The sequence below is a fragment of the Nannospalax galili genome, unplaced genomic scaffold (genome assembly GCF_000622305.1).
Source record: "Nannospalax galili isolate Female #2095 unplaced genomic scaffold, S.galili_v1.0 scaffold265, whole genome shotgun sequence".
NCBI classification, from domain to species: domain Eukaryota; kingdom Metazoa; phylum Chordata; class Mammalia; order Rodentia; family Spalacidae; genus Nannospalax; species Nannospalax galili.
The window spans coordinates 44,140-69,818 of NW_008353747.1; the positions used below are offsets into that span (position 1 = coordinate 44,140).

Here is a 25,679-nt window from a genome sequence, read left to right on the forward strand (position 1 = left end):
AAACCTTTTGAAGGAATAAGCAATTTCCCAAGCATTGCCACACCTCCCTGGTTCACTTATCAATGACTAGTTGAGAAGGCTCTAAGGTATTACAGAATGCTACTCTTTAAAAACACTTCATTTCTCAGACAAAATGAAGACTCCAAACCTGACAAAAGCCGTAAGTAACTTCAAACTCAAAAGCTCCACCATCAGGAGTGTGTCTCTGTGTGCATGTGTGCACGTATATGTGCATATTCAAATATACAAAATACAGAGGAACAATACCTATAAAATGGAGAAAAGGCAATGAATACTCTTGGATAGAGATTATTTTCTTTTAAAAAAAGGATCATTAATCTTTAATCTTAGATCCTATTACAGTATCGGGAATCAGCAAGCAGATACCAAAGTCAGAGTCCAGTAAACATCTCATTTTATAATACTCTTTTATTTGATTAAAGAATCTGCCTTCTTTGTGTACACTGGAATGTTATACTCCCTATGTATTTTACAGGGTTACAAAATGTCTCATTTTAAATATTACCCCAAAAGTAATTTCAGAAAAAAGTCTTTGAAATTAAACTTAACTTTAAAAATCATATGGACAAACAACTCTCAAATACAACTGGATTAATAAGATTTCTTATCTACTTAACTACATAACAGACTTCTTGTCCCAGTCTCCTTCCTCAGAAAAACCTTGTGAAAACCAAGTAAAAGTTAAGGATTCTTCCCTGATGTGGTTTAGGTGAAAGGGAAAGGCCAGAAATTTCTTTGGCAAGCCATTGCAGCCACAGCCATTTGTGTGTGACTACTGTTTCATGGACAGTACACTCTTGCCAGGTGTTCAGAGAGAGCACTGCTCTCCAGTCAGTTGAGAGTGTGGAGGTCATCTGTGGTCATGTACCTCTTTCCACTGCTGGCACCTACAGCCTCTGAGTGCAATGCTGGCAGGACTGGCTGATGTAGCCTCCACTGAAAAGGCAATGGATGAAATGGAGCTGAGAAACAATCACTACATGATGACACGAAAAAGGCTAAGGAGAACGTAAAGGAAGGATTTCAGAGACAGGGACAGATAGGATGGAGGAAAATGCTAGATTAGATAGAAGGAAATGGGTATGGGTAACCCCTACATATCAATATTATCAATTGCCTCTTGAATCCTAACACTAATGGGGCAGATGCAGTCTTCTTAATGATTCAGAGCCAATGGAAAATGGCACAAAGATTCATTGAACACAGTCTGCAGAATCATAACCTCATTTTTGCTGGAAAGGAGAGGACTAATGACAGAAAGAGCAGCCAGGTAGAGGGAGGTGGTAAACATGTGGAATTTCAATGTTCTGCAACATCTCTGAGAGATTATGCTTTAAATCAATCATGCACATGTGGTGAATGGAAGCTTGGGTAGCACTAGCAGCAGACAGGATTACATGTGGAAGTGGATAGAACCATTCTCCATTAGACATTTTGAAGAGCTGTGTACATCTTAAAAGCTGCTATCTTTAACATCGACACACGTTGAGATTCACAGTACTACTTTAAACTGGAAGGGAACAACTTGGCAAAAGAATGGAGCAATGGATGGGCATGAGAAAGGACATAAGACAACTTTCAATTTTAATGTCTAGACTCAGTACCCCTTCAGTAGTTCACTGGTACTGTCCAAAAATCAAGAATGGGTTAGATAACCTTCTGGGAGTGCCAAATACAATACCTATGAACAGATAATCCCAGTGCTTGGCTGAGAGTACAGAAAGAAAACATGAAAGTAAGGAAATATGAAAGATTAAAATCTACAGAGAAAACTTCTTGAAACAAAGTATGAAATACACCTATATTTAGGGATTAAAATAAAGGGGCAGCTTGGGCAAAGGCAGAGGAGGTGTTTACTGGGTGATTTCCTGGAGAGCTTGCTTCATGCTGGCCAGTAAAATCTGCAAAAGAAATCAGCAGCCTTTCCCTTTATGTCTGTGTCATTTCTTTGTCAAAGAATGTCTCTGTGACGCCGGAACACTGGGGGTGAGTTGAGAGTCCTTGCGCGTAGAGAACGTGCACTGTTACCAGAAAAAAAAGGGTCTCCAATGGCTTGTAAATTTGGAAAAACTCTTCAGCCACTTTTGGCTTCTTTTCTATTAATCTGAAATTTTTCCTTTCGGTTCTCTCTTCTTGGTATTACAGGATTTCATACTTATCCACAAGGAAAGTGGTCTCTGTAGAAAACCTAACAGGGCTGTTTCCATCTACCTGGGTCACTTTGGTAACCTAGGAAAATAAAGCATAGTAAAGCCAAAGAAGGTTAAGTGTCCAAAGACACTGACTAAATTTTCAGATCAAATTCTCTAAAAGCAGAATTAAACGTAGCTTGGAAATAGTAAGGAATGTTCAATTCACAATTGCAGCTCTCCTGCATCACTCTTCCACGTAAACTAGATTATCTAATCTATTCTCCGGATAAAAGACAACTTTGCAAGCAGACAGACAGCAGCAACAGTAAGTAAAAGCTCCAGAATGAGTGGCCATGGCCCAGCTCTGCCACAGAAATCACATGAAATTCACATCCTATCAGGCTGATAGATTAACATTCTGACCCCAATGCAGTGTTCTAACTCTTCAACTTTATGTATCAACTGTCTCAGTCTCTTATGTACAAAGCTCCACCAAGCTGCTCCTCTCATACTGATTTTCTAGGTATGATTGTTTTCCTCTAGATTTACTTATTTTTTTAAATTTATTTAATAACCACATAATTAGTAGAAGCATTTCATTACAACAGTTTTTTGTTTTGTTTTGTTTTTGTTTTTTTGGTCTTTTTGAGACAGGGTCTCCCTGTAGCTCCAGCTGTCCTGGAACTCACTATGTAGACCAGGCTGGCCTTGAACTCACAGAGATCTGCCTGCCTCTGCCTCCCGAGTGCTAGGATTAAATGCGTGTGCCACCACGCCCAGCTACAACAGTATATTTTATGTGTGAGTGTTTTGCCTATATGTCTGTGCACCATGTGTGTGCCTGGTGCCCAGAGCCAGAAGAGAGTGTTAGATCCAGAGCTATAGAGTTGTGAGCTGTCATGTGGGTGCAGGGAACCAACCCTGGGCCCTCTGGTGCTCTTAATTCCTGAGCCATTTCTCCAGCCCTCTGACTGGTCTTTTCAATGAAATGTTTTTCTCTCTCTCTTTCTCTGTGTGTGTGTGTGTGTGTGTGTGTGTGTGTGTATGTGTGTGTGTGTGTGTGTGTGTATACATGTATTTGTAGGTATACTTATACTTCCTGATCCTATAGAAGCCAGACGTCAATGTCAGGTGTTCTATAGATTTCTACCTTTTCTTTTAATTTTAAAAAATAGTATTTATTTATTTATTTATTTATTTTTGGTCTTTTTGAGACAGGGTCTCCCTGTAACCCCAGCTGTCCTGGAACTCACTATATAGACCAGGCTGGCCTTGAACTCACAGAGATCCACCTCCCTTTGCCTCCCGAGTGCTGGGATTAAAGGCATGCGCCACCACGCCCGGCCTCTATTATTTTTACTTTATGTGTATGAGTGTATTGTGTACATGTATGTAAGTACACACGTGTCATGCAATGCCCCTAGAAGTCAGAAGAGAGTGTCGGAGTCCCTGGAACTGGAGTTACAGACAGTTGTTAGCTGCCATGTGGGTGCTAAGAACTGAACCCAGGCCCTCTGTAAGAGCAGCCAGTTTTCTTAACCACTGGAGCCATTGCTCCAGTCCCTCTTTTGAGTGTTATGTCTGCATGTATGTAAGTACATCATGTGCATGCAATGCCTGTAGAGGTCAGAAGAGGGCAATGGATCTCCTGGAACTGGAGTTTGGGATAGTTATTAGCTACCATGTGGGTACTTGGAACTGAACTCAGGTCCTCTGCAAGAGCAGCTGGTGCTCTCAACTCCTGAGTCATCCATCTCTCCAAGCCCCCTCCACCTTAGTTTTTGAGACAGGGCTTCTCACTGAAAATAGAGATTGCCTTTGTACATGGAACTGGCTGGCCAAAGAGCCCCAGGGATCTGCTTGACCCCTCTCACCTGCTAACCCTCATCTCCAGGCTGGGGTTACAGACATATGCTACTAGGCACCACTTTTACATAAGCGCTGAGGTTCCAAACCCAGGACCTCATGCTTGCATAGCAAGCTCTTACCCAAGAAGCCATCTTCCCCAGCCCCTCTTTTTCTAATAAATAACTTTCTGGTTTAATTAACTTTAACAATGGTACCTATAATGGCACAAACACATGAATCACTGACTCATATTTAAAAAAAATTTTTTTTAAATGTGTATGGGTGTATTGCCTGCATGGATGTAAGAACACCCCCACCATGTAATACCATGGAGGGCATCAGATCCCATGGAACTGGGCTTATGGATGGTTTTTAGCTATCATGTGGGTGCTGGAAACTAAACCTGGGGTCCACTGCAAAAACAGTTTGTTTGTTTTTTAATATTTTATTTATTATTTTTATGTGTATGTGTGTATTGCCTGCATGTAGGTAAGTGCACCCATGTCGTGCAATGCCCACAGAGGACAGAAGAGGCTGTTGGATCCCCTGGGACTGGAGTTACGGACAGTTGTTAGCTGCCATGTGGGTGCTGGGATTCGAACCTGGGTCTTCTGCAAGAACAGCCAGTGTTCTTAACTGCTGATCCATCTCTCCAGCCCCAACAGTGTTTTTTTAAAAAAAAATTATTTATTATTTTTATGTGTATGCGTGTATTGCCTGCATGTAGGTAAATGCATCGGTGTCATGCAACGCCCACGGAGGACAGAAGAGGCTGTCTGATCCCCTGGAACTGGAGTTACAGACAGTGGTTAGTGGCCATGTGGATGCTGGTATTCAAACCTGGGTCTTCTGCAAGAACACTCAGTGTTCTTAACGGCTGAGCCATCTCTCCAGAACCCCAGTCAGTGCTTTTAACTGCTGAACCATCTCTCTAGTTCCAACTCATATTTCTAAAAACTACTTTTATTTTCTGTTATGTCTGTACACGCGCATGCACATACACACACATATCACAGTATGCACGTGGCAGACAGAGGACAACTTTTGAGAGTCAGTTCTTTCCTTCCACCATGTGCATCCTAGGGATCAAACTCAGGCTGTCAGGCTTAGCAGTAAGTACCTTTACCCATACAGCCATTTGTATTAATGAAAGGAGCTGGGCCATAAGCAACCTAAAATGTAACTTCATTTGTATTAGAAACACTCTTTTTCTTTTGGTGGAGCTGGGGATCAAACCTAGGGCAGGCATTCTAGGCAAACACTTGCCACTGAACGACATCCCCAGTCCTACACAGTAATACAGTAATTATGCTTGTAAATAAAAAAATTGGGGGCTAGAAGTACAGCTCAGTGGTAAACCTGGCAGGGCCTAGATTCTTAAGGCCCTGGGTTGTATCCTCAGCACAATAAAATATATAAAATAAAATTATTTTAATTTCTTAGGTAAAAACTAAAGGGACAACAAGGCATTGCAAAGTTATATACTGGGTATTCTGGCAAATGGTTTTAAGATATATGAGGTTAAAATAATAGACAATTTAATGTATGTGAATCTTGTACAATTCATAAATGCTTCTTAGGTGAATCAATCTCTCTTTCTTTCTCTTTCTCTCTCTCTCTCACTCTCTTTTATCTAGAAAAGAAAACTGAGGGCCAGTGAGATGGCTCAGTAGGTAAAAGTACTTGCTGCCACACTTGATCACCTGCTGTCCTCTGACCACCACATGAATACTGCGGCATGTGTAAACCCACACAAAAGAAAAATTTAAATGCTAAAAAAAGGCTGAGAATAAAGGTTCACACCTTTAATCCCAGCACTCTGGAGGCAGAGGAAGATGGGCAGATCTCTGAATTTGAGACCAGCAAGTCTGGTCTACATAGCAAGTTCCAGGCTAGTCAGGCTACATAGTGAGATATTGTCTCAAAATAAATAAATTGCCTGGCAGCACATGCCTTTAATTCCAACATTTGGGAGGCAGAAGTAGGCAGATCTCTGTGAGACTGAGGCCAGCCTGCTCTACATAGTGAGTTCCAGGCCAGTTGGGGTTTCAGGGAGACCCTGTCTCAAAAAGCCAAAAATAAATAATTTTTTATTTTTATGTGTATGAGAGTTTTGCCTACATGTAAGTAGACCCTTGTTTTACAATGCCCAACAAGGCCAGAAGAGGGTATCAGATCCCCTGGAACTGGAGTTACAGACTGTTGTTAGCTAACATATGAGTATTGGGCATGGAACGTGGGTCCTCTGCAAAAGCAGCCAGTGCTCTTACTCATGAGTCATCTCAGCCCCAGCTTTTCTGAGTTTTTGCCTTGACTTGAAGCTGTGACACCCATCAGACAACTTGTCCCATATATCATCCTATTAAAATGGAGTACCTGTATGTTGCAGTAATTTTTTTTGGAGATGAAGGAAACTTGAACAGGGAAGAAGTCATTGGGCTGCCCAGTAATGCTGAACTCCAGACTGCCACTCTTATTTTTGGCATCAATCACTGGCAGGCACCACTCCAAGGTATTTCGCCGACTGTCATGTCGATATTCCCCATCAATCTCACCAATCACTGGTGCACCAACACCAGATCTGTCATGAGAAGCATTTGGTCAAGTTAGATATTCAGAGTTCAAAGAACTCCACCAAGGAAAACCAACTCTAAATTTGATCATGCACCTCAAATTCAGTCTCAAATTTTCTAAAAATTAAGATACTTAAAAATTTCAAAGATCAGAGTCCTAACACCTTGGCTAAGGATCTCATTCAACTTCCTTCATAGATGCAGATATAGCTAATAATAAGTATCTGGGGGCTGTCCACATTTAAGGTCTAGACCTGGGAGCTGGCAGGGAACTAAGACAGCAAAATGCCTGAAGGAAGATATGCTTGCAAAAATCACTAATGGTTTGTTAGCCTATTAAGGAATTTTTAACAATACAACTCTTTTTATAAATAACACTGGAAAATAAAGCTGATAGTGGGGATGAGGTACTCTACACACCAATAATAGAGGTGAATGTGGATCTTTGAGATTTGTTTTCAAGAGGTTTGAATGTTTCAAAACGTACTGAAGTCAATGCTAGTGAGTTTGACTTGTAATCCAGTCACTGGAATTTATTTGGTAAGTGAAAAGTTTTTAAAAGCATGATTATCAATTCTGGGCACAACAGAAATTCAATGGGTAAGAGATCTAGGGAAGAATCAGTACTAGTGAGGATGTACTTTGCACTCCCACAGATGGCTGACAGGCAGTGTCACCTACTCCCACACATTCTAAATTTACCATCTCTTAATTCACCAGTGACATTCAATGCTTATATTAGGGGAAGAGTAAAGAAGGCAAAAAAGGAAACCTCAAGGGTGGCAAAAAACTATTAACTCTTTCCTATCGAATTTAGTGCTGATTACGTTCCTTCGCTGTGATACAACTCTGATTCCAACTTCTAATCTGATCGGCACTGATACTAGAGTGAAATGCTCTCTATAGGTATCTTCTAAAGGCCACTGCAAAACTGAGCTAAGACACAGGAAGCCACAACCAAATTACATGGCAGACAGACAGGCCTAAGAATTGTGGCATCCTAAAAATAGTCCAGAAAAATAAATCTCAACAAAACTCCACCAGTCACCAGTGCTCAAGTTCTACAATGGTTCAAGGTAGCCATCTATTGTGAAGAATGACAACCTGTGACAATAAGACAGTTACCCTATTATTTGTTTTTTTTCAATATAGGGTCTTTCTATGTAGTGCAGGCTAGCCTTAAAATTATAACTCTCTTGCTTCTGCTTCTCAAGGCTGGAATTATAGGCATGTTAGTTATCCTGTTAAAAGGGATATTGGTAATACAACATTTCTAAAAATGGAAATAATAACCAAACTTAACCAATATAAAATCCTCAGTTATCAAAAGGGAACAAAACTAGAAATTTACTATTTTGCCTGCAATAATAACTGGGCAATCCAACAGTAAAAAATATTCTAGAGTACACTCACTATTCTTCATAATCAAATCCTGTATTTACTCATGGCAGGGCTGAGGGGTGAAGGGGAAAAGCTAAGATGGTCTGGTGAAGTGATTGCACAACTCACTAGAAATGCTATGAGAAGTAAACTTGAGGTCAAAAGTATTTCCAGATGATCCCAGAGACTAAGCTACTTAAATATACAACAAAAAATGTTGAGAACTGGGTTGGAGAGATGGCTCAGCAATTAAGAGTATGTACTACTCTTCCAGGGAACACAAGTTCAGTTCCCAGCAATTACATCCGGTGGCTTACAACTGCCAGTAACTCCAGCTTCAGGGAAATAAGATGCCCCTGGCCTCCACAGGCACCTGCACTCCTGTGCCTATGCCCACACTTAGAGGCATACATACACATCCTTAAGAAATGGTAAAAAAGGAGCTGGAGAGATGGCTCAGCAGTTAAGAGCACTGACTGCTCTTGCAGAGGACCTGGGCTCGATTCCCAGCACCCACATGGCGGCTACGAACCGTCCTTAACTCCAGTTCCAGGGGAATCCAAAGCCTTCTTCTAACCTCCGCAGCATTGCACAACATGGGTGCACTCACATACATGCAGGCAATACACTCATACACATAAAATAAAAATAATAAATTTAAAAAAAAGAAATAGTAAAAAAAAAAATTACTGGATGTGGGGGCACATGCCTTTAATCCCAGCACTTGGGAGGTAGAAGCAGGAAGACCTCTGTGAGGCCAGCCTGGTCTACATAGCAAGTTCCAGGTCAGCTGGGATTATAGGGTGACCTTATCTCAAAACAAAACAAAAGCATACAAACAAACCCCAAACAAATAAAACCAAAGAATAAATCTAAAAAATTATTAAAAATAAAAAGTATTGTTGGAGGGGAGTGCCAAGAATGCTGTCTTTTTTATTTTATGGTCTTTTTGAGACAGGGTCTCCCTGTAGCCCCACCTGGCCTGGAACTCACTATGTAGATCAGGCTGGCCTTGAACTCTCACAGATCCACCTGCCTCTGCCTCCCCAGTGCTGGGACTAAAGGTGTGTGCCACCACACCCAGCTCCTGCATGCTGTCTTTTTGTTTGAGGCAGGGTGTCATACTGTTATCTCAGGCTGACCATGAACTCACTATGCAGCCCAGGCTGGCCTCAAACTAGAGGTTACCTTCCTGCTTTGATTTCTTCAGTGCTGGGTTTAGAGGTTTAAGCCACCAAGGCCAGCGGACATGTACTTTTTTTTTTTTTTTAAATGTCATTCATGCAAATATCTTTTTAATTTTTTTTTTTTTTTTTTTTTTTTTTTTTTTTTTTTTTTTTTAAAAAAAAAAAAAAAAAAGAGGACGATAAATCTTTCACTGTGAAGGTTGGCCTAATCCACAGAGATCCACTTGCCTCTGCCTAAGTGCTAGGATTAAAGGCATGTGCCACCATGCCCGGCTTCTTATTTTTATTTTAAGTGTATATGCGTAGGTAAGTGCACCCATGTCAGGCAATGCCCACAGAAGACAGAAGAGGCTATCAGATCCCCTGGAACTGTAATTACAGACAGTTGTTAGCTGCCATGTGGGTACTGGGATTTGAACCCGGGTCTTCTGCAAAATAAATAAAATACTGGAAAAAAAAAAAAAGAAAGAAAGAAAGAAAGAAAGAAAGAAAGAAAGAAAGAGGACTAGGACTGTAGCTCAGTAGAGCTTTTGACTAGTGCAGGTCTCAATGTTTAATCCTTAGTACCAGGGGAGAATAGGGGGGTCAGGGGCAAATATCTTAGAATGGATAGTTAGAGAGGTTTTGCCTCCAAAATTAGTTCCAAAGCGCCAGGAACTAACCCTATAAGCCAATGTAAGGGACAGGATTAACAGAATTCTACTTACGGGAGTGGGATGGTGATGACCACATCATTAAGTTCTAAATTATCTTCTTGTAGTTCATATTCTATGTTGACATCACAGCCATTTCCACTTTCTGAGGGCCAGCAATTAACTGAGAAGATAAACAAGGCAGTCACACTAAGAGTATGAAGAATGGAAAGTTAGGATGGCAAGCACAAGCTGACTAATGGAAAGTCTATCTAAAACAATTTCAAAATGAAAGACATTAAAAATTAAAGTGAATGATTAAACAAAATGCAGCATCAAGTCCATTTTGAAAGGACAACTGTTTTGTCAAAAAGAACTTGTTATAACAGCAAAGATGAGTGAACACCAGTTAGAGGCACTTACTTGTCAGCGGAATAAAAGATTCCTCTGTTGTTTGTAGTCTCCACTTTAGTACCCCTACATCACTGTTGACTGGAAATGACTTCTCTGGATTCTTCAAGCCAATGAGAGACTCTGCAGTGAAAAGTTTTTTATCCACATTTGGATGAGTCTGGAATGAGAAAAGAAGGAAATCAGAGAGAGGTTCAGAGACGGTAAGAGAGGGGGCTGGAGAGATGGTTCAGCAGGTAAGAGGACTGGCTGCTCTTGCAGAGGACCTGTGTTTGGTTCCCAGCACCCACACGGTGGCTAACAACTGTCCTTAACTCCAGTTTCAGGGGATCTGATTCCCTGCTCTGGCCTCCATTAGCACTCACGCACGGGTGTACTTACATATACACAGGCAAAATATACATAAAAAAATATATGATTAAAAAAATTTTTTTAAATGCTAAGGAGGGGAATGAAAAAAATTTAAGAGAGGAAGTCAGCAAAATGGCTCAGGTGGCAAAGGCAGTTGCTGCCAAGCCCAACAACCTGAGTTTGATACTCAGGACCCACACAGTGGAGGAGAAAACCAGCTATCACAAGTTGTCCTCTGATCTCCACACATGTCATGGCACACACCTGCCCATACCCATCCCCACACGAAGAGTAAATAAATAAGCAAATAATATAGTGAAAAGATAGAGAAGAGACTGAGAATATAGCTCACCTGGCAGAGTGTTTGCCTAGCACATGAGGCTCTGGGTTCAACTGCCTGTAATCCAAACACTTTCAAGTTGAAGGCAGGATTAGAAGTTCAAAATTATCCTCTGCTACATAATGAGTCTGAGGCCCCCCAAAATAAAAGGTTAGAGAAGAAATAAACCCCCTCTGGGCTTGCATGACCCACAACCTAGACATCTAAAATAGAATTCCTATTAAATCGCAATATTTTTTTGATTTTGTGGAAAGATTTGCGTTCCATAAAGACTTAAGATTTAAGACATAGGCAGATATGATGACACATACTTGTAATCTAGTCACAAATTCAGGAAGTAGACAGGAGGATCAAGAGTTTGAGGGTAGCCTGAGCTACAATGAGTTCCAGGTTAGCCAGAACTATACAGTAACAGGGGCCAGGGATATAGCTCAGTGATAGAGTACTTGCCTATCACACACAAGAGCCTGGGTTCCATTCCCAGAGAACTGCAAAAAATTAAACAAACAAACCCAAAACAAAGAAGACGGTGTTAGGTAGACAAAAATCTAAATATTCAACCTCTTACATACCTGTAACTGCACTCCTTTTTTATCTTCATTTTCTACATGAAGACGAATTCGACCAAATTTGTCATCAGAGATCCTAAGCATGATCATGCCATGCAACTCCATATTCTGTAATCCTCCATCTCGTCCACAAATTAGTGTGATCTTTTCTTCAATCTTCATATGCACACTATAAAGCAAAGGTGAATAAATTTGTCAGAAAAGTACAAACCAGGCTAGAGATGTACTTCAGTTGGTAGAGTGCTTGCCTGGCATATATGAAACCCTAGGTTTCATCTCAGGCACCACATAAAACCAGGTGTGCACATGCCTTAGTACCTACCCTTGTGAGGTGGAGGCAGGAGGATCCTGAGTTCAGATCATCTTTGGCTCATAGTTTGTCAAAGCCAGCCTGGACTACATGAGACCCTGGCCTTAAAAAAAAAAAAAAAAAAAAAAAAAAAGACGGGGCTGGAGAGATGGCTCAGTGGTTAAGAGAACACACTGCTCTTGCAGAGCACCCAAGTTTTGCTCCTAGCACCTACACTGGGTGGCTCACAACAACCTGTCACTCCAGTTCCACATACCAAATGCCATCTATGGGCACTTGTACTCACAAGTATTCAGAACTGCTACCTCCACATTTTATACATAATTTAAAAATAAAAATAAATCTTGCATAGGCACTTCAGTGAGTCCAGAGATTTATCCAGATGTAACTGTTCATTTCAAAGAGAACAGAGTACAAACAATAGTCTCCTTTTACACGTACCTGATAAAGGTATCCTCCCAGACTCATCTTTCATTTGACCTCAAAACTATCAGCAACAACAGAAGGTCTGGTACAAGAAATCTGAGTCACGAGTGTGTAAACTTGAGTAACCTATAACTTAAAATGTCACTGCCAACACTGACTCAGCTCTGAGAAAAGACAAATCAAAATATATTGGATTCAAGTAAATCCTTAAAAGGCAAAATATTAATTTGCATTAAAGATCTTTATAATGCCAGGCACAGTGGCACAGGCCTTTAATCCCAACATTCAGAAGGCAGATGCAGTAGGATCTCTGAGTTTGAGGCCAGCCTGGTCTCCATAGTGAATGCAGGCCAGCTGTGGCTACAAAGATAAAAAAGATGTCTCAAAAAGATTTAAAAAAATTTTTTTTATAAATTTTGTATTAAAGATTGATTATTCTTATAGTTTTAATTAGAAAAAGATATGCCAAAATATTGCATGGAATTAACATAGCTCTAGCCCTCTAACTCAAGTTCTTTCAAAAATATTTTACTTACAGCACTCAGGAGGCAGAAGCAGGCAGATCTCTGTGAGTTCAAGGGCAGCCTGGTCTACAGGGAGACCCTGTCTCAAGAGAACAAAAATATTTTTACTTTTTATTTTTAAAAATACTTCATTTAGGGCCAGGTGTGGTGGCACACACCTTTAATCCCAGACTCGGGAGGCAGAGGCAGGTGGAGTTCTGTGAGTTTAAGGCCAGCCTGGTCTACATAGTGAGTTCCAGGACAGCTGGGCTACAGGGAGACCCTGTCTCAAAAAAGACCAAAAACAAAAAAAAATTTTTTTAATTAATTTTTATTTATTATTCTTGAAAGCATTTTATTATTATGTGAGTGTCTTGCCTGAATTCATGTAAGTCACACAATGCCCCCAGAGGTCAGAAGAAGGCATCAGATCCTCTGGAAGTTACAGACTGGAGTTACAGATGGTTGTCAGCCTCCATGTGTGTGCTGGAAACTGAACCTGGGTCCTCTAGAAGAGTAGCCAGTGCTCTCAACCTCTGAGCCACCTCTCTAGTCCCTCAAGTTCTTTTTTTTTAAAATAAGGTCTCAGGTAGCTGAGGCTGATCTTGAATACCTGATCTTTCTGACTCTACCTCCCAAGTACTAAGACAACAGTCATGTACCATTATATCCTGTTGTACAAATCTATTTAAGAAACTTTTGGAGTAGATTCATTTATTTTTATTTTATGAGTGTTTTGCTTGCATGTAAGTGCACCTTGTGCACACAATACCCACGGAGGTCAGAAGTGGGCACTGGATCCGCTGGAACTGGAGTTACAGGTGATTCTCAGCTGCCATGTGGGTGCTGGAAACTGAACCCCAATCCCAAGAGTAGCCAGGGCTCTTAACTGTTAAGCCATGTCTCCAGCCCCTCTTCAAGTCTTTTTAAGAGACGAACTATACAGTAGGTACAGACAAGTTACTTTTTCTATATTAGCTGATAAAAGACAAATATAAAACTTCATAGAAAATAAATGGTCAGCTGGGCATGGTGGCACATAACCAGCACTGGTTATACAGAGGCAGGCAGATCTCTGTGAGTTCCAAGACAGCCTAGACTACATAATAAGTTTCAGGCTAGTCAAAGCCTACATAATGAATAAGAAAGAAAAGAGATAGCCAAAAGCCCCCAATCATGTTTAAGGGGTGGGGGATGACCCAAAACTTCTGGCTACTATCTGGAATATGCTCTGAATTCAAAGATTAAAAGGTACAGGGCTGGAGAGATAGCTCAGTGGTTAAGAACATTGGTTGTTCTTGCAGAAGACCCAGGTTTGAATCCCAGCACCCACATGGTAGCTAACAACTAACTGTCTGTAACTCCAATTCCAGGGGATCTGATGGCATCTTCTGTCCTCTCGGGCACTGCATAACACAGGTGCAACTTACCTACATGCAGGCAATACAGTCATACACAGTAAAGAAAAAAAAAAAAAAAGGTTAAAAAGTACAAAAATGGGGCTAGAGTATATGTAGTTAGTGATAAACAGTGTGTTTAGCATATGCAAGGCTCTGGCTTTGATCCCTAGCACAAAAATAAAAACAGAAGAATCGACAGGATTTAAAGATAACTTTGAAAATTTGTGCTGTCTGTCCTTGCAAAGATCCCCACTTACCTTTCCATGTTAATAGGTGGAGCATGCACTTTGGTTGCTTCAGAGGTACGCTTCCCCATGTTAGAAGACATGATCGTTTCACCTTCAGATTTCAATTTGTCCACAAAATTATCTACTTCCTTTCCTTTGGCTCCAAGTTTCAAAGCCTTGCTGGGGCCTGAAGGTCTAAATTGAAGAATACAAAGTAAGAAAATATACATCATAAAAATACAAAAAGCCGCTGGACACGGTAGTGCACAGCTTTAATCCCAGCACTTTTGAGGCAGATGCTGGCAGATCTCTGTGAGTTTGAGGCCAGCCTGGTCTACACAGTGAGTTCCAGGGAGACCCTGTCTCAAAAAAAAAAAAAGCCACAAACATTAATAGCCTTCTAACAACAAAGCTTTCTCTGAAGCTATTAAGAAGAATGTGATAGCTGGGCCTGGTGGCACGCCTTTGATCCTAGCACTTGGGAGGCAGAGGCAGGCAGATCTCTTGTGAGTTCCAGGCCAGCCAGGGCTACAGAGAGACCCTGTCTCCAAAAAAAAGAGGAAAGTAATAAGTTAAAGGAAAAACCATTCCTAGTGCTGGTGGACAACTAATACACTGACATCTAATATGAACCTGCTCCAACTGACAGTCAATATTAATTATATGTTTCAAGTACCAAAGACCAAAGGTTCCATTTTATAATCACAAATAATCTGATGAAAATTTAGAACCTTCCCATCCAGATAAATATGACTATACACAAAGAAAATTTTGCATATTATTTTGGTAATTCAGAGAGTCCTCTTAAACATTTAGATTAAAAATCCATATTCTGGGGCTGGAGAGATGGCTCAGTGGTTAGGAACACTGTTCTTGCAGAAGACCCGGGTTCCAATCCCAGCACCCACATGGCAGCTAACAACTGTCCGTTACTCCAGTTCCAGGGGTCCGATAGCCTCTTCTGTCCTCCGCGGGGATTGCACGACACAGGTGCACTTACCTACATGTAAGCAAAACACGCATACACATAAAATAAAATAAAATAAAATAAAATTATTTTTTTAAAAAAAATCCATATTCCATAAAGTTAAATATACCCTCCTTCCCTTAAATAGGACAACTGTCATAAGAAACTGAAGTTATGACATAATTTGTAGAAGTCTCTTTTGAAAAGGAGAAATAACATATCAGATGTCTCTTTAACTGCCTTATTTTATGTAGTCACTTATTACAGCTTACTTCATCAAGCCCCTCATTATTACAGCTAATGTGGAAATCAGGTATCACTCCAAGAAAATGTACAAGTATATAGCCTTCCTCTGGCATCCTAGGGTTGTTGGCAAGCCACTAGATTATACCTGGCTGGTGCAGGAGCCACTTTTGGTTTATCAGTTTCAATGATGGTCTCTGTGATCATGGCTGCTGTGCTGCCTCCAGACACTGCAGAACTGCCAAATCCCCCAAATCCTGGTGCTTTTTTGCCCTGTCTCTCTGCATCTCTTCGGGCCTGTTGTAATTCCTTTGCTTTACGCCGCATCTCAGCCTTAGCTTCACGCTCTTGAGTCTATGGAAAGAGACATGCAAGCTATGTGTAGCTTTCAATACAGTCTGTATTATTAGCAAGCAAAACCAGGAAAATTAGATTAGTGAAGGCTAAGAGAAAGACATTCAAACTGACAGTCCCATAGAAGGCCCCACTTACCTCTCTGACTGCTCTGAACACTTTCTCCTCATGAGAATCCATTTCTGTGAAGGTTCTGATCTGTGCCAGGTTAACATTCTCTCGGTATCCCAGGGCAACAATTTCATCAAAAGCAAAAATCAAATCAAAACAGTGCTCAGATATTTCATTTTCCTCTAAAGCTCGGCAATATTCAGGGATCTAGCCATGGACAGCAATGAAAAAGAAAGATTCAGAATTTAACAGTAGCTATGTTTCTAAATCTTATCTTTTAAGACATATATTTCAAAAAAGATCCTAGCACTTGGGAGATGAGTGCAAGAAGATCAGGAGTTCAGGGTCATCCTTAACTACATATCCGAGCTTGGGCTTTATGAAACCTGTCTTAAAAAAACAGAAAACTTGGGAGGCAGAGGTAGGCGGATCTCTGTGAGTTCCAGGCCAGCCTGGTCTACATAGTGAGTTCCAGGCCAGCTGGGGCTACAGGGAGACCCTGTCTCAAAAAAACCATGAAAAAAAAAAGAACTAAGATACGAAAGAATGATTTCTGTATTCTTTTGGAATACTTATAACCTAGGAAGGTACCCAACAAATGTCTGCTGAGTGAATAGGAACTTCAGGGAAGGGATGTGGCTCAGTGATGACTTGCTAGAATGCATAAGGCCCTGGGTTCCATCTCTGGCACTGCAAAAAATGAACGAACAAACAGCAAATGAATGAATCAAAGAAATTTATGTTTATTTTTTATTTATTTATTTGAGACAGGGTCTCCCTGTAGCCCCACTGTCCTGGAACTCACTAGGTAGACCAGGCTGGCCTCGAACTCACAGAGAGCCACTTACCTCTGCCTCCCAAGTGCTGGGATTAAAGGTGTGCACCACCACGCCCGGCAGAAAGAAATTTTTTTGAAACAGGGTCTTACTATATAACCCTGGTTGGCCTACGACTTATGTAGGCCATGCTGGTGTCAAACTCACAGAGCTACTCAAACTCATCAGCTACTTTAGAGGAAAAACTCATTTCAACCAAAAATGTAATATAGTAAGAAGTGGAATCCAGGATTGTAGGCCTCTTACCACTCTTGAGAAGAGCCTTAGAGTCTCCAAATCTTCTAAAATGTTGCTGTTTTTGGTAGTGATCAGTACCATGTATAGTTTCTCCATAGGCTGATAGACATATCTTACACTCTCCGTTTCAACAAAAGTATGTTGTTTTCCAGTGTTCATAAGTTTTGGAAAAGCTGCTAGTAAGCCCTCAATCCGAGTTCGGGTCATCTCTACAAATTGTCGAGAAACAATAGCTTTTCCTGCTTTTGTGCAGACTGCGGCTGCCAACAGCACCTACAAGGAACATATGTATAAATAAGTACTAGTTAATTATTTCTTCACATCTGTTTTCTCAGCATCTCAGGAGAGCTTCCATACAACTGCACATTCAGTTAGTGGCATGACTTACAGCATGTAATTTATAAAACAAAGTTAAAGTAGAAGAAAATAAAGCCATTATTCCACAACGTACCTAAAAAAAAACTTTAACAAAAAATAGTTTTTGCCTACCGTGTGCAAAGACCCAGGTTCTATCACCAGCCTTACACATACCCACACACAACCACAGAGGAATGTTCTCCAAAGTCTATTACTTACATTATTATCTACTTATTGTATGTGTGCGTGCATGTGTGTGAATGTGCACAAGCCACAGTGCTTACCTGTGTAGAGGACAGAAGATAACTTGTGATAGTTCTCTCTCTTCACTGTACAGGTCCCAGACCAAACTCTGGTCATCAGGCTTGGCAGCAAGCACCTTTCCCTGCTGAGCATTCTTACCAACCCCTTAAATTCACATTATTAATGAGCCACCTATGACTCAGACCAGGGCTGCTCTCTGCTTTGATACAACTATAAAAAACAGATTGAACACTTTCTAAAAACCATAGAGATTTCAACAGCCAACACAGAAGTTTGATCAGGCAGATTAAAAGCATATAAGAGAGCCAGGCATGGTGGCACATGCCTTTAGCCCCAGCACTCCAGGAGGCAAAGGCAGGGAGATCTCTGAGTTCAAGGCCAGCCTGGTCTACATAGTGAGTTCCAGGCCAACTGGGGCTATAAGGAGACCCTGTCTCAAAAAGACCAAAAAAAAAAAAAGTATATAAGAAAGGTGAGTGTAGTTGCACATGCCTATAATTCCAGCACTCAGGATGCTCAAACAAGAGGAATATATAGCCTAGGCTACATAACTGTCTCAGGAAAAAAAAAAAAAAAAGTGGTATATAGTAAGCCCTGACCTTTCCTTTTCACTTGGAATATGAAAACACTTTAGTACGTCTAAATTGTCTTCTGCTCTTTGAACCACTTTCCTGTTCCCCTCTATCCTATTCCTAGATATACAGACAAGATGCATGCAAAATGACAACCTAAATAACCTAATGTTTCATACAGGTTTTGACAGAGCTATGATTGAGGTACAACTTTCTTCTAGCAGCTACCATTTCATTAAACAAAAGAAATGAAAACATGGAAGAGGACCCTCAAATGCCAGAATGAGAGGAACAGGAAAACTAAGTAGTGTGCTGTCTCTTCAGGGCAGGAGTCCAAGAGTTCACAAGCACTGCCGCTACCACCACCACAAAAGTTATGGACATACCTGAGAAGCCCCTCGCTAAGACACAATGTCTTAAGACACCAAGCCCTACTTCTTAACTTGCTGGAAACCTGTCCATTACAGGTGAGCAATTTGAAAAAACAATTTAAATATTCTTAGACTGTCAACAGTTATTTCTCTTTCCTTTTTTGTAGTACTACAGATTGAACCCAGGGCCTCTGACATATTAAGCAAGCATGCTATATATCCTCAGCATTTCATCTATTTTTAAATTTTATCCTATTACAGCATCTTCCTAAGTTGCCCAGGCAGGCTTCAAAGTTAAGCTCCTCCTGCTTTAGCCTCCAAAGTAGCTGGGATTATAGGTGCACAATACAGCCATCCATTGTCAATCTATTTATATAGTTTTATAGTAACTATAGGAGACTGCAGTATTTGTATTCATAGAGACTAGTGATCCTAGCACACAGGAAGTAGAGGCAGGAGGATCATAAGTTCAAGGTTATCCTAAGCTACATAGTGAGTTCAAGGCCAGCCTAGGCTACGAGAGACCTTGTCTCAAAAACAAAACAAAACAAAACAAAAAAAACATAAGGTATCTGGGAGAAAATTACCATCATGCTTGTCTCTAAACAGCAGGATAAAGTAAATCCATAATGAGAGCTAGAGAGATGGCTCAATGGTTAAGAGCACTTACTGCTCTTCCAGAGGGCCAGGGTTCTCAGCACTCATATGGTGGCTAACAGTCATCTGTAACTCCAGTTCCAACAAGGGATTCAATGGCCTCTTCTGGCCTCCTTAGGCACCAGGCACACACATGGTGTACTTACATACATGCAGGTAAAACACTCATATACATAAAACAAAATCTTTAAAAAAATAAACATAATGGAAAGTGTTTTATCTGTATCCAGCGTAAGTAATTTCCCTCCACTGAATGGATTTCTATTTTTACTGACTTGATTTACTTCAATTGGGAATTTTTCTCATGTCCAAATCTCAAGAGATAATACTATCATCTGCTCCACTTCCCAAGTAACAAAGTTAGACTTAAGCCAGGTATGGTGGCGCACACCTTTAATCCCAGCACTTGGGAGGCAGAGGCAGGTAGATCTCTGTGAGTTCCAGGCTGGCTGGGGCTACAGGGAGACCCTGTCTCAAAAAGACAAAAAAAACAAAAAAAAACAAAAACAAAAAAAAGTTAGACTTAAGAGAGTTATAAAATTCTGCTGTGTCTCTGACTCTATAAACTATCAAAATTTTCCTTATCTCAGCTTGGTAGTACCCACGCCCCCTTACATGCTAAGCAAGTGCTCTACTACTACATCTCCAACTGCTGGTTTTGTTGTTCTGCTTTGCTTTAAGACAGGACCACCTATGTAGCTCAAACTGACCTGTAACTTTCCATCCTCCTGCCTATGCCTCCTGAATGCTAGGTTAATGTGCATGTGCTACCATGTCAGGCCTGAATAATGATTTATTTCTTTAGTTGTTTGTTTTTTTTATGTGTATACGTGATTGCCTACATGTAGGTTAGTGTACCGTGTTGTGCAATGCCCACGGAGGACAGAAGAGGCCGTCGGGTCCCCTGGAACTGGAGTTTCAGACAGTTGTTAGTTGCCATGTGGGTGCTGGGATTCAAATCCGGGTCTTCTGCAAGAACAGCCAGTGTTCTTAACCACTGAGCCATCTCTCCAGCCCCGTTGTTGTTCTTTTTGACACAGGGTCTCCCTGTAGCCCCAGCTGGCCTGGAACTCACTATGAGACCAGGCTGGCCTTGAAGTCATAGAGATCTGCCTTCCTCTGCCTCCTGAGTGCTGGGATTAAAGGCGTGTGCCACCACACCAGGCTTCTTTAGTTTTTTTAAAAAGCATGTGTATAAGTGCCTGGTACCTGAGGAAGCCAGAAGAGGGTGTCAGATCCCCTGGACCTTGAGTTAGAGACGGTTGTTAGCCACCACATGGGTGATGGATACAGAATCCAGGTCCTCTGGAAGAACAACCAGTGCTCTTAGCCACTAAGCCATCTCTCCACCTCCTCCCCATCCCCTTTCTTAAACATTAGGATCTTTCAAAAAGATTTATTTTAGTTTATTTGTATTTGTATGAGGGTTTTGCCTGCATGTATATATGTGTATTATGTGCATGCCTGGTGCCTGTAGAGACCAGAAGACGACATCAGATCCTTTGGAACTAGAATTACAGACAGGTAGGTAGGTGCTAGCCACTAAATGGGTGCTGGAAACTGAATCTAGTCCACTGCAAGAGCAAAAATAGGCAAATCTCAGACCATATAGTATTGCCGAAAAGGCAGACTTCTGGTTCAATGAAAGAGCCTGTCAAGGCAGTAAGGCATAGAGTGATAGAAGACACCCAACATTCTGCACCACACAAATCACACCACACCACACACAAAGATTCCTCCGCAGCATTGCACGACACGGGTGCACTCACATACATGCAGGCAATACACTCATACACATAAAATAAGAATAATAAAGAACTGCCAGGTGTGGTGGTGCACACCTTTAATCCCAGCACTCAGGAGGCAAAGGCAGGTGGATCTCTGTGAGTTTGAGTCCAGCCTGGTAGGGAGACCAGGCCAGCTGGGGCTATAGCGAGACCCTGTCTCAAAAAGGCCAAAAAAAAGAAAGAAAGAAAGAAAGAAAATATTTTTAAAAATTAAAATAAAAAAAAAAGAACAATATTCTATAGATAGGCAAAGATTTTAGCGATGAATGCTATTATGGGACTTACTATCATTTACTGAAATGTAAAGTTAATCCTATAATGATATTTGATAAATGTTAAGAAAATTAAACTTTCAGAAAAATAGGCCAAAAAAAAAAAAATCAAACCAGAAGATGTCGCTCCATTGGGTGTGATGGTACAAGCCTGTAAGGCTGAGACAGAAAGGTAGGAAGGAGTCCCAGGCAGCAGGGGCTACACAGAAAGACCTTGTAGTGTAAAAAGAAAGAAAAAGAATGGATGCTTCTTTTGTACTTCATGTTATAATATAAGCCACTTCTTTTTGCATTTTATTCATTTATGTTTCTATAGAGACCACAGTCTAGGATACTTTGCAGATACTCAATAATGAAGGCCAAAGAATTTATCTTTCAAAAACAATGTTTATGTACCTATAACTTACTCTGAAATATATTTTTTTATATTATTTTATGTGTATGTGTGTATTGCCTGCATGTAGGTAAGCGCACCCACGTCATGCAATGCCTGCAGGGGACAGAAGAGGCTGTCGGATCCCCTGAACTGGAGTTACGGACAGTTGTTAGCTGCCATGTGGGTGCTGGGATTCAAACCCGGGTCTTCTGCAAGAACAACCAGTGTTCTTAACTGCTGAGCCATCTCTCCAGCCCCTGAAATATATTTTTAAAAAGATGGAAGTGGGGGGGGGGGAGCTAGAGCGATGGCTCAGTGATTAAGAACTCAGTAATGTTCTTTCAAAGGCCCTGAGGACGTAGCTCTCAACCTCCAGTAACTCCAGCTCCAGGGGATCCACTGCCTTTGGCTTCTTCAGGCACTTACATTCATGCGCACCTGCACTCACGTGCACATACCACTCCCATACACATACATGACTAAAAATGAAATAAACCTTTAAAAAAAAAAAAAAGGAAAGAGAAGTATGGATGATTAAGTGTATGGTAAAATAATTATAGTCAAATGTTAAGAAAAACAAGTTGATAGTTACATGATTGTTCATTTTAAAGTTCTTCCAAATTTTCCAGATGTTTGAAAGCCATATAATAAAATGTTGAGGAAAAACTACAAGTTTTGATACAACTTTGAGATCAAAATTTCACTCTATTTGGACATTTCAGGGAACAGGGATCTCCTTCTAGTTACTATACTGAAGTAATACCATGTCTTAGAGCAGAATGTGCTCAGATGAAATTCAGATACACAAGTCTAGAGCTCGTCACACCAAGTCTCTAACATTCAAATACAGAACAGAGCTGTATGAATACATATCAAAAGAAGACGCAAATATCACTCAACACCTAGAGCTTTATCATTCCTCAATTATCAATGTACTTAAAATATTAAGTTCCAAGAACATTTTAACAAACATTGTGGTAAAGATGAACTATATTTGGTTTATATAACTTAAATTTTGCTATTAAAATCATATACTCTAACATGCACTATAAATACTTCCTAAAATGTAAAATAATTACTTATTTTTTATGTGTATGAGCTGTATGCCTGCATGTATAGAAGTGCACCTGTGTCATGCAACGCCCACAGAGTACAGAAGAGGGCATCAGATCCCCTGGAACTAGAGCTGCTGAATATTGTTAGCCGCCATGTGGGTGCTGGGATTCAAACTCCTGCAAGAACAGCTGCTCTTAACCACTGAGCCATCTCTTCAACCCCGTAAAACATTTTTAATAAGTACTAGCCAGTCAGGTCTTGGTGGCACAGCCGTTAGTCCCAACACTTGAAAGGCAGAGACAGTTGGATCTCATGGGCTAGCCTGGTCTACACTGAGTTTGAGGCAGCTGGAGCTACAGGAAAGACTGTCTTAAAAAAATAAAAGGCACAGCTTGGCGTAGTGGCGCATGCCTCTAGTCCCAGCACTCAGGAGGCAGAGGCGGGCAGATCTCTGTGAGTTCTAGGCCAGCTGGTGCTACAGGGAGCCCCTGTCTCAAAAAGACTGAAAATAAACGAATGAATAAATAAATAAAATTTTAAAAGTCACTAGCCAAATACTGAACCTCCTTGTGGAACTGGAAAAAAAAATGAGGTTTCGGAAATCTTATATCTAACACTAAAGATTTGGGAGGTAAGCCTGCTTGATGCATTTTATATGCTTGAGGCTGGAAAAGAAACTTCCCAGTCATTTAAAAGCCAAGCATGAGTCTTCCCCTCGAACCGAGTCCTCGTCTAAGGAGTGGTCCAAAGAACTTAAAATGCCGAACACCAAATTACATTGTCATCTCTTAAGCACACAAAATGCGTTCAAAGTACCTATTTACAAGAAAAAGAAAAGAGGAGGAGGGCATTCTTCAAAAGAAGAATTACTAGCTTGTTTGACACGGTAGAATCTTTTCTACTTCATGAATATCTACAGATTACAGCTGATAGAACAGGATTTGTGGAGTCAGCAGCTGTCTTCTCCCATCCTCACCCTCATCTATTTTTCCTATCTCGGTAATAAGACAAACACACAAAGCTTACGCATCTGAAGGTCCCGGAGCACAGCCCACCCCGCACACTGAAGAGCGGACGCCACACGCACGTCACTCCACCGCACCAAGTAAGTTCCTGGGAGACGGAAAGCCCCGGTTCTGTCACTCCGCTTCCCAATACTCTACCAGCCGCCCTCCTCGCCACCGCCCTCCTCGCCACCGAATGGGCACTAGGAAGCTCAACCCAAGGTCCGGAGGCGTCGGGGACACTGGGTCCTACAAACGGGTGTCACAAGTCGCTCCTTCCGTGACGCCTCCACTTTCCCCCTCGATAAAAACAAAAGACGAGCTTAAGGCAGCGCGCAGGTCCCGGAGGTCCCGCCGCCCGCCCGGAGCTCCCGGGGAAGCGGCTGGACGTGAGCGCGGAAGGCTCACGCGACAGCACGAGCGGGCGCGCGCGGAGCTTCGCCCCGGGTGGGCCGCGGCGCCGGAGGCCGTGGGCGCGGCGCGGGGCCAGGACAGCTCGCTCGGGTGTCCCGGGAGGCTGCGCCAGGGCCGGGCCGAGCGATGCGAGAAGGCTCCGGGCTCCGGACCCTCGGGCGGGGTTCAGCCGCCCTGTGCGGCCGGCGGGGACGCGGCCCGGAGCCCCGAGCGGCCCGGCGGGACTCTTACCATGGTGAGGACGCAGGTGGGACACGCCCGCGCTCTGGCTCCGCTGGGGTTCGGGCTGCGGCCGGGGGAAGCGGAGCACCGGCCGCTCCGGACCTGCTACCCCCTGACAGGAGCCGCCGCCGCTTCGCCTCCTGCCAAGATGGCGGCCCCGAGCCACGTCTCCAACCGGAAACAGCGCGGGTCAAAGGACGGGGGGGCGGGGCCGGCGGTCTAGGGAGCTCCGGATACCGGGATGCTCCTTCCTCCGTTAACCCGGGATTTGCGAGAATTTCGCCCGCAGCTTCGGAACATCATCCGTGTTCCTTTTCGTTGTCTTAGCTTGCGGTTCATTTGGCGCCACTTCTTACAGTTTGTAAAGCCACTCGGTAATGTAATATGTAAAACAATCTGTGTGCACGAGGGACTAGTATCCAGAATACATAAAGAACCCATAACTCTATAATAAGCCCCGCATGAGGGCCTAGAATCCCAGCACTCAGGAGTCCAAGGCAGGAGGATCGACCTTGGTTTCAGTATGTCATTAAAGGCCAACCTGGTAATACATAGGGCGACTTAACATCCTCTCCCCCACAAATAAAACAAGCCAGGGCCAGCAAGATGTCTCAACTGGTAAACCGAACAACTAGAACTAACTCCTGAAAGTTGTCCCCTGACCTTCACATGTAGTATGGCTGCACACACACACACATGCACCCATTCACAAATACAATGGTAAAGTCTTAAAAAGATTTAAAACAAAAGAATAAAATACTGTCATATGCTACACCATTGGTTAACCTTGAAAACAGTTTTAAAAAGATTCAAAGGCCATAATTTATATGTAATGTCCAAAATAGGCAAATCCATAGAAACAAAAAGCAGATTAGAGGTTTCATGGCATTCAGGAAGAAGAATAGGGGGTGACTACTAGTGAGTGAGAAACTTATTTTTGGAGTAATTGTTTGGAATTAGAGCTAAATACTAAAATCAGGGATATACTAAAATCCCCTGAATTGTATACTTTAAAAGGGCGAGTTTTGTTTATTTGTTTGTTTAGGGGATGGAGAGATGGCTCAGCAGTTAAGAGTATATATTGCTCTGACAGAGCCGCCCACCCCCAAATACACATAAATTAAATCTTACTCTTTTTTTTTTTTTGTCTTTTTTTGAGACAGGGTCTCTCTGTAGCCCCAGCTGTCCTGGAACTCACTTTGTAGACCAGGCTGGCCTCGAACTCACACAGAGATCTGCCTACCTCTGCCTCCTGAGTGCTGGGATTAA

At 41.9% G+C, this 25,679-nt stretch overlaps 1 protein-coding gene across 1 annotated transcript; it reads right to left on the minus strand.

Annotated features, from left to right (window-relative positions):
- Positions 1–411: 411 nt before the first annotated feature.
- Positions 412–24,587, minus strand: Arcn1 (archain 1). The gene is made up of 10 exons (XM_008850880.3): positions 24,420–24,587; positions 17,068–17,331; positions 16,013–16,192; positions 15,669–15,874; positions 14,341–14,505; positions 11,448–11,613; positions 10,197–10,344; positions 9,849–9,957; positions 6,378–6,582; positions 412–2,250 (listed from the first exon to the last, which is right to left on the minus strand). Exons 1-10 carry the CDS (start codon positions 24,420–24,422, stop codon positions 2,161–2,163), a joined length of 1,536 nt encoding a protein of 511 aa, XP_008849102.1. The 5' UTR covers positions 24,423–24,587; the 3' UTR covers positions 412–2,160.
- Positions 24,588–25,679: the final 1,092 nt, after the last annotated feature.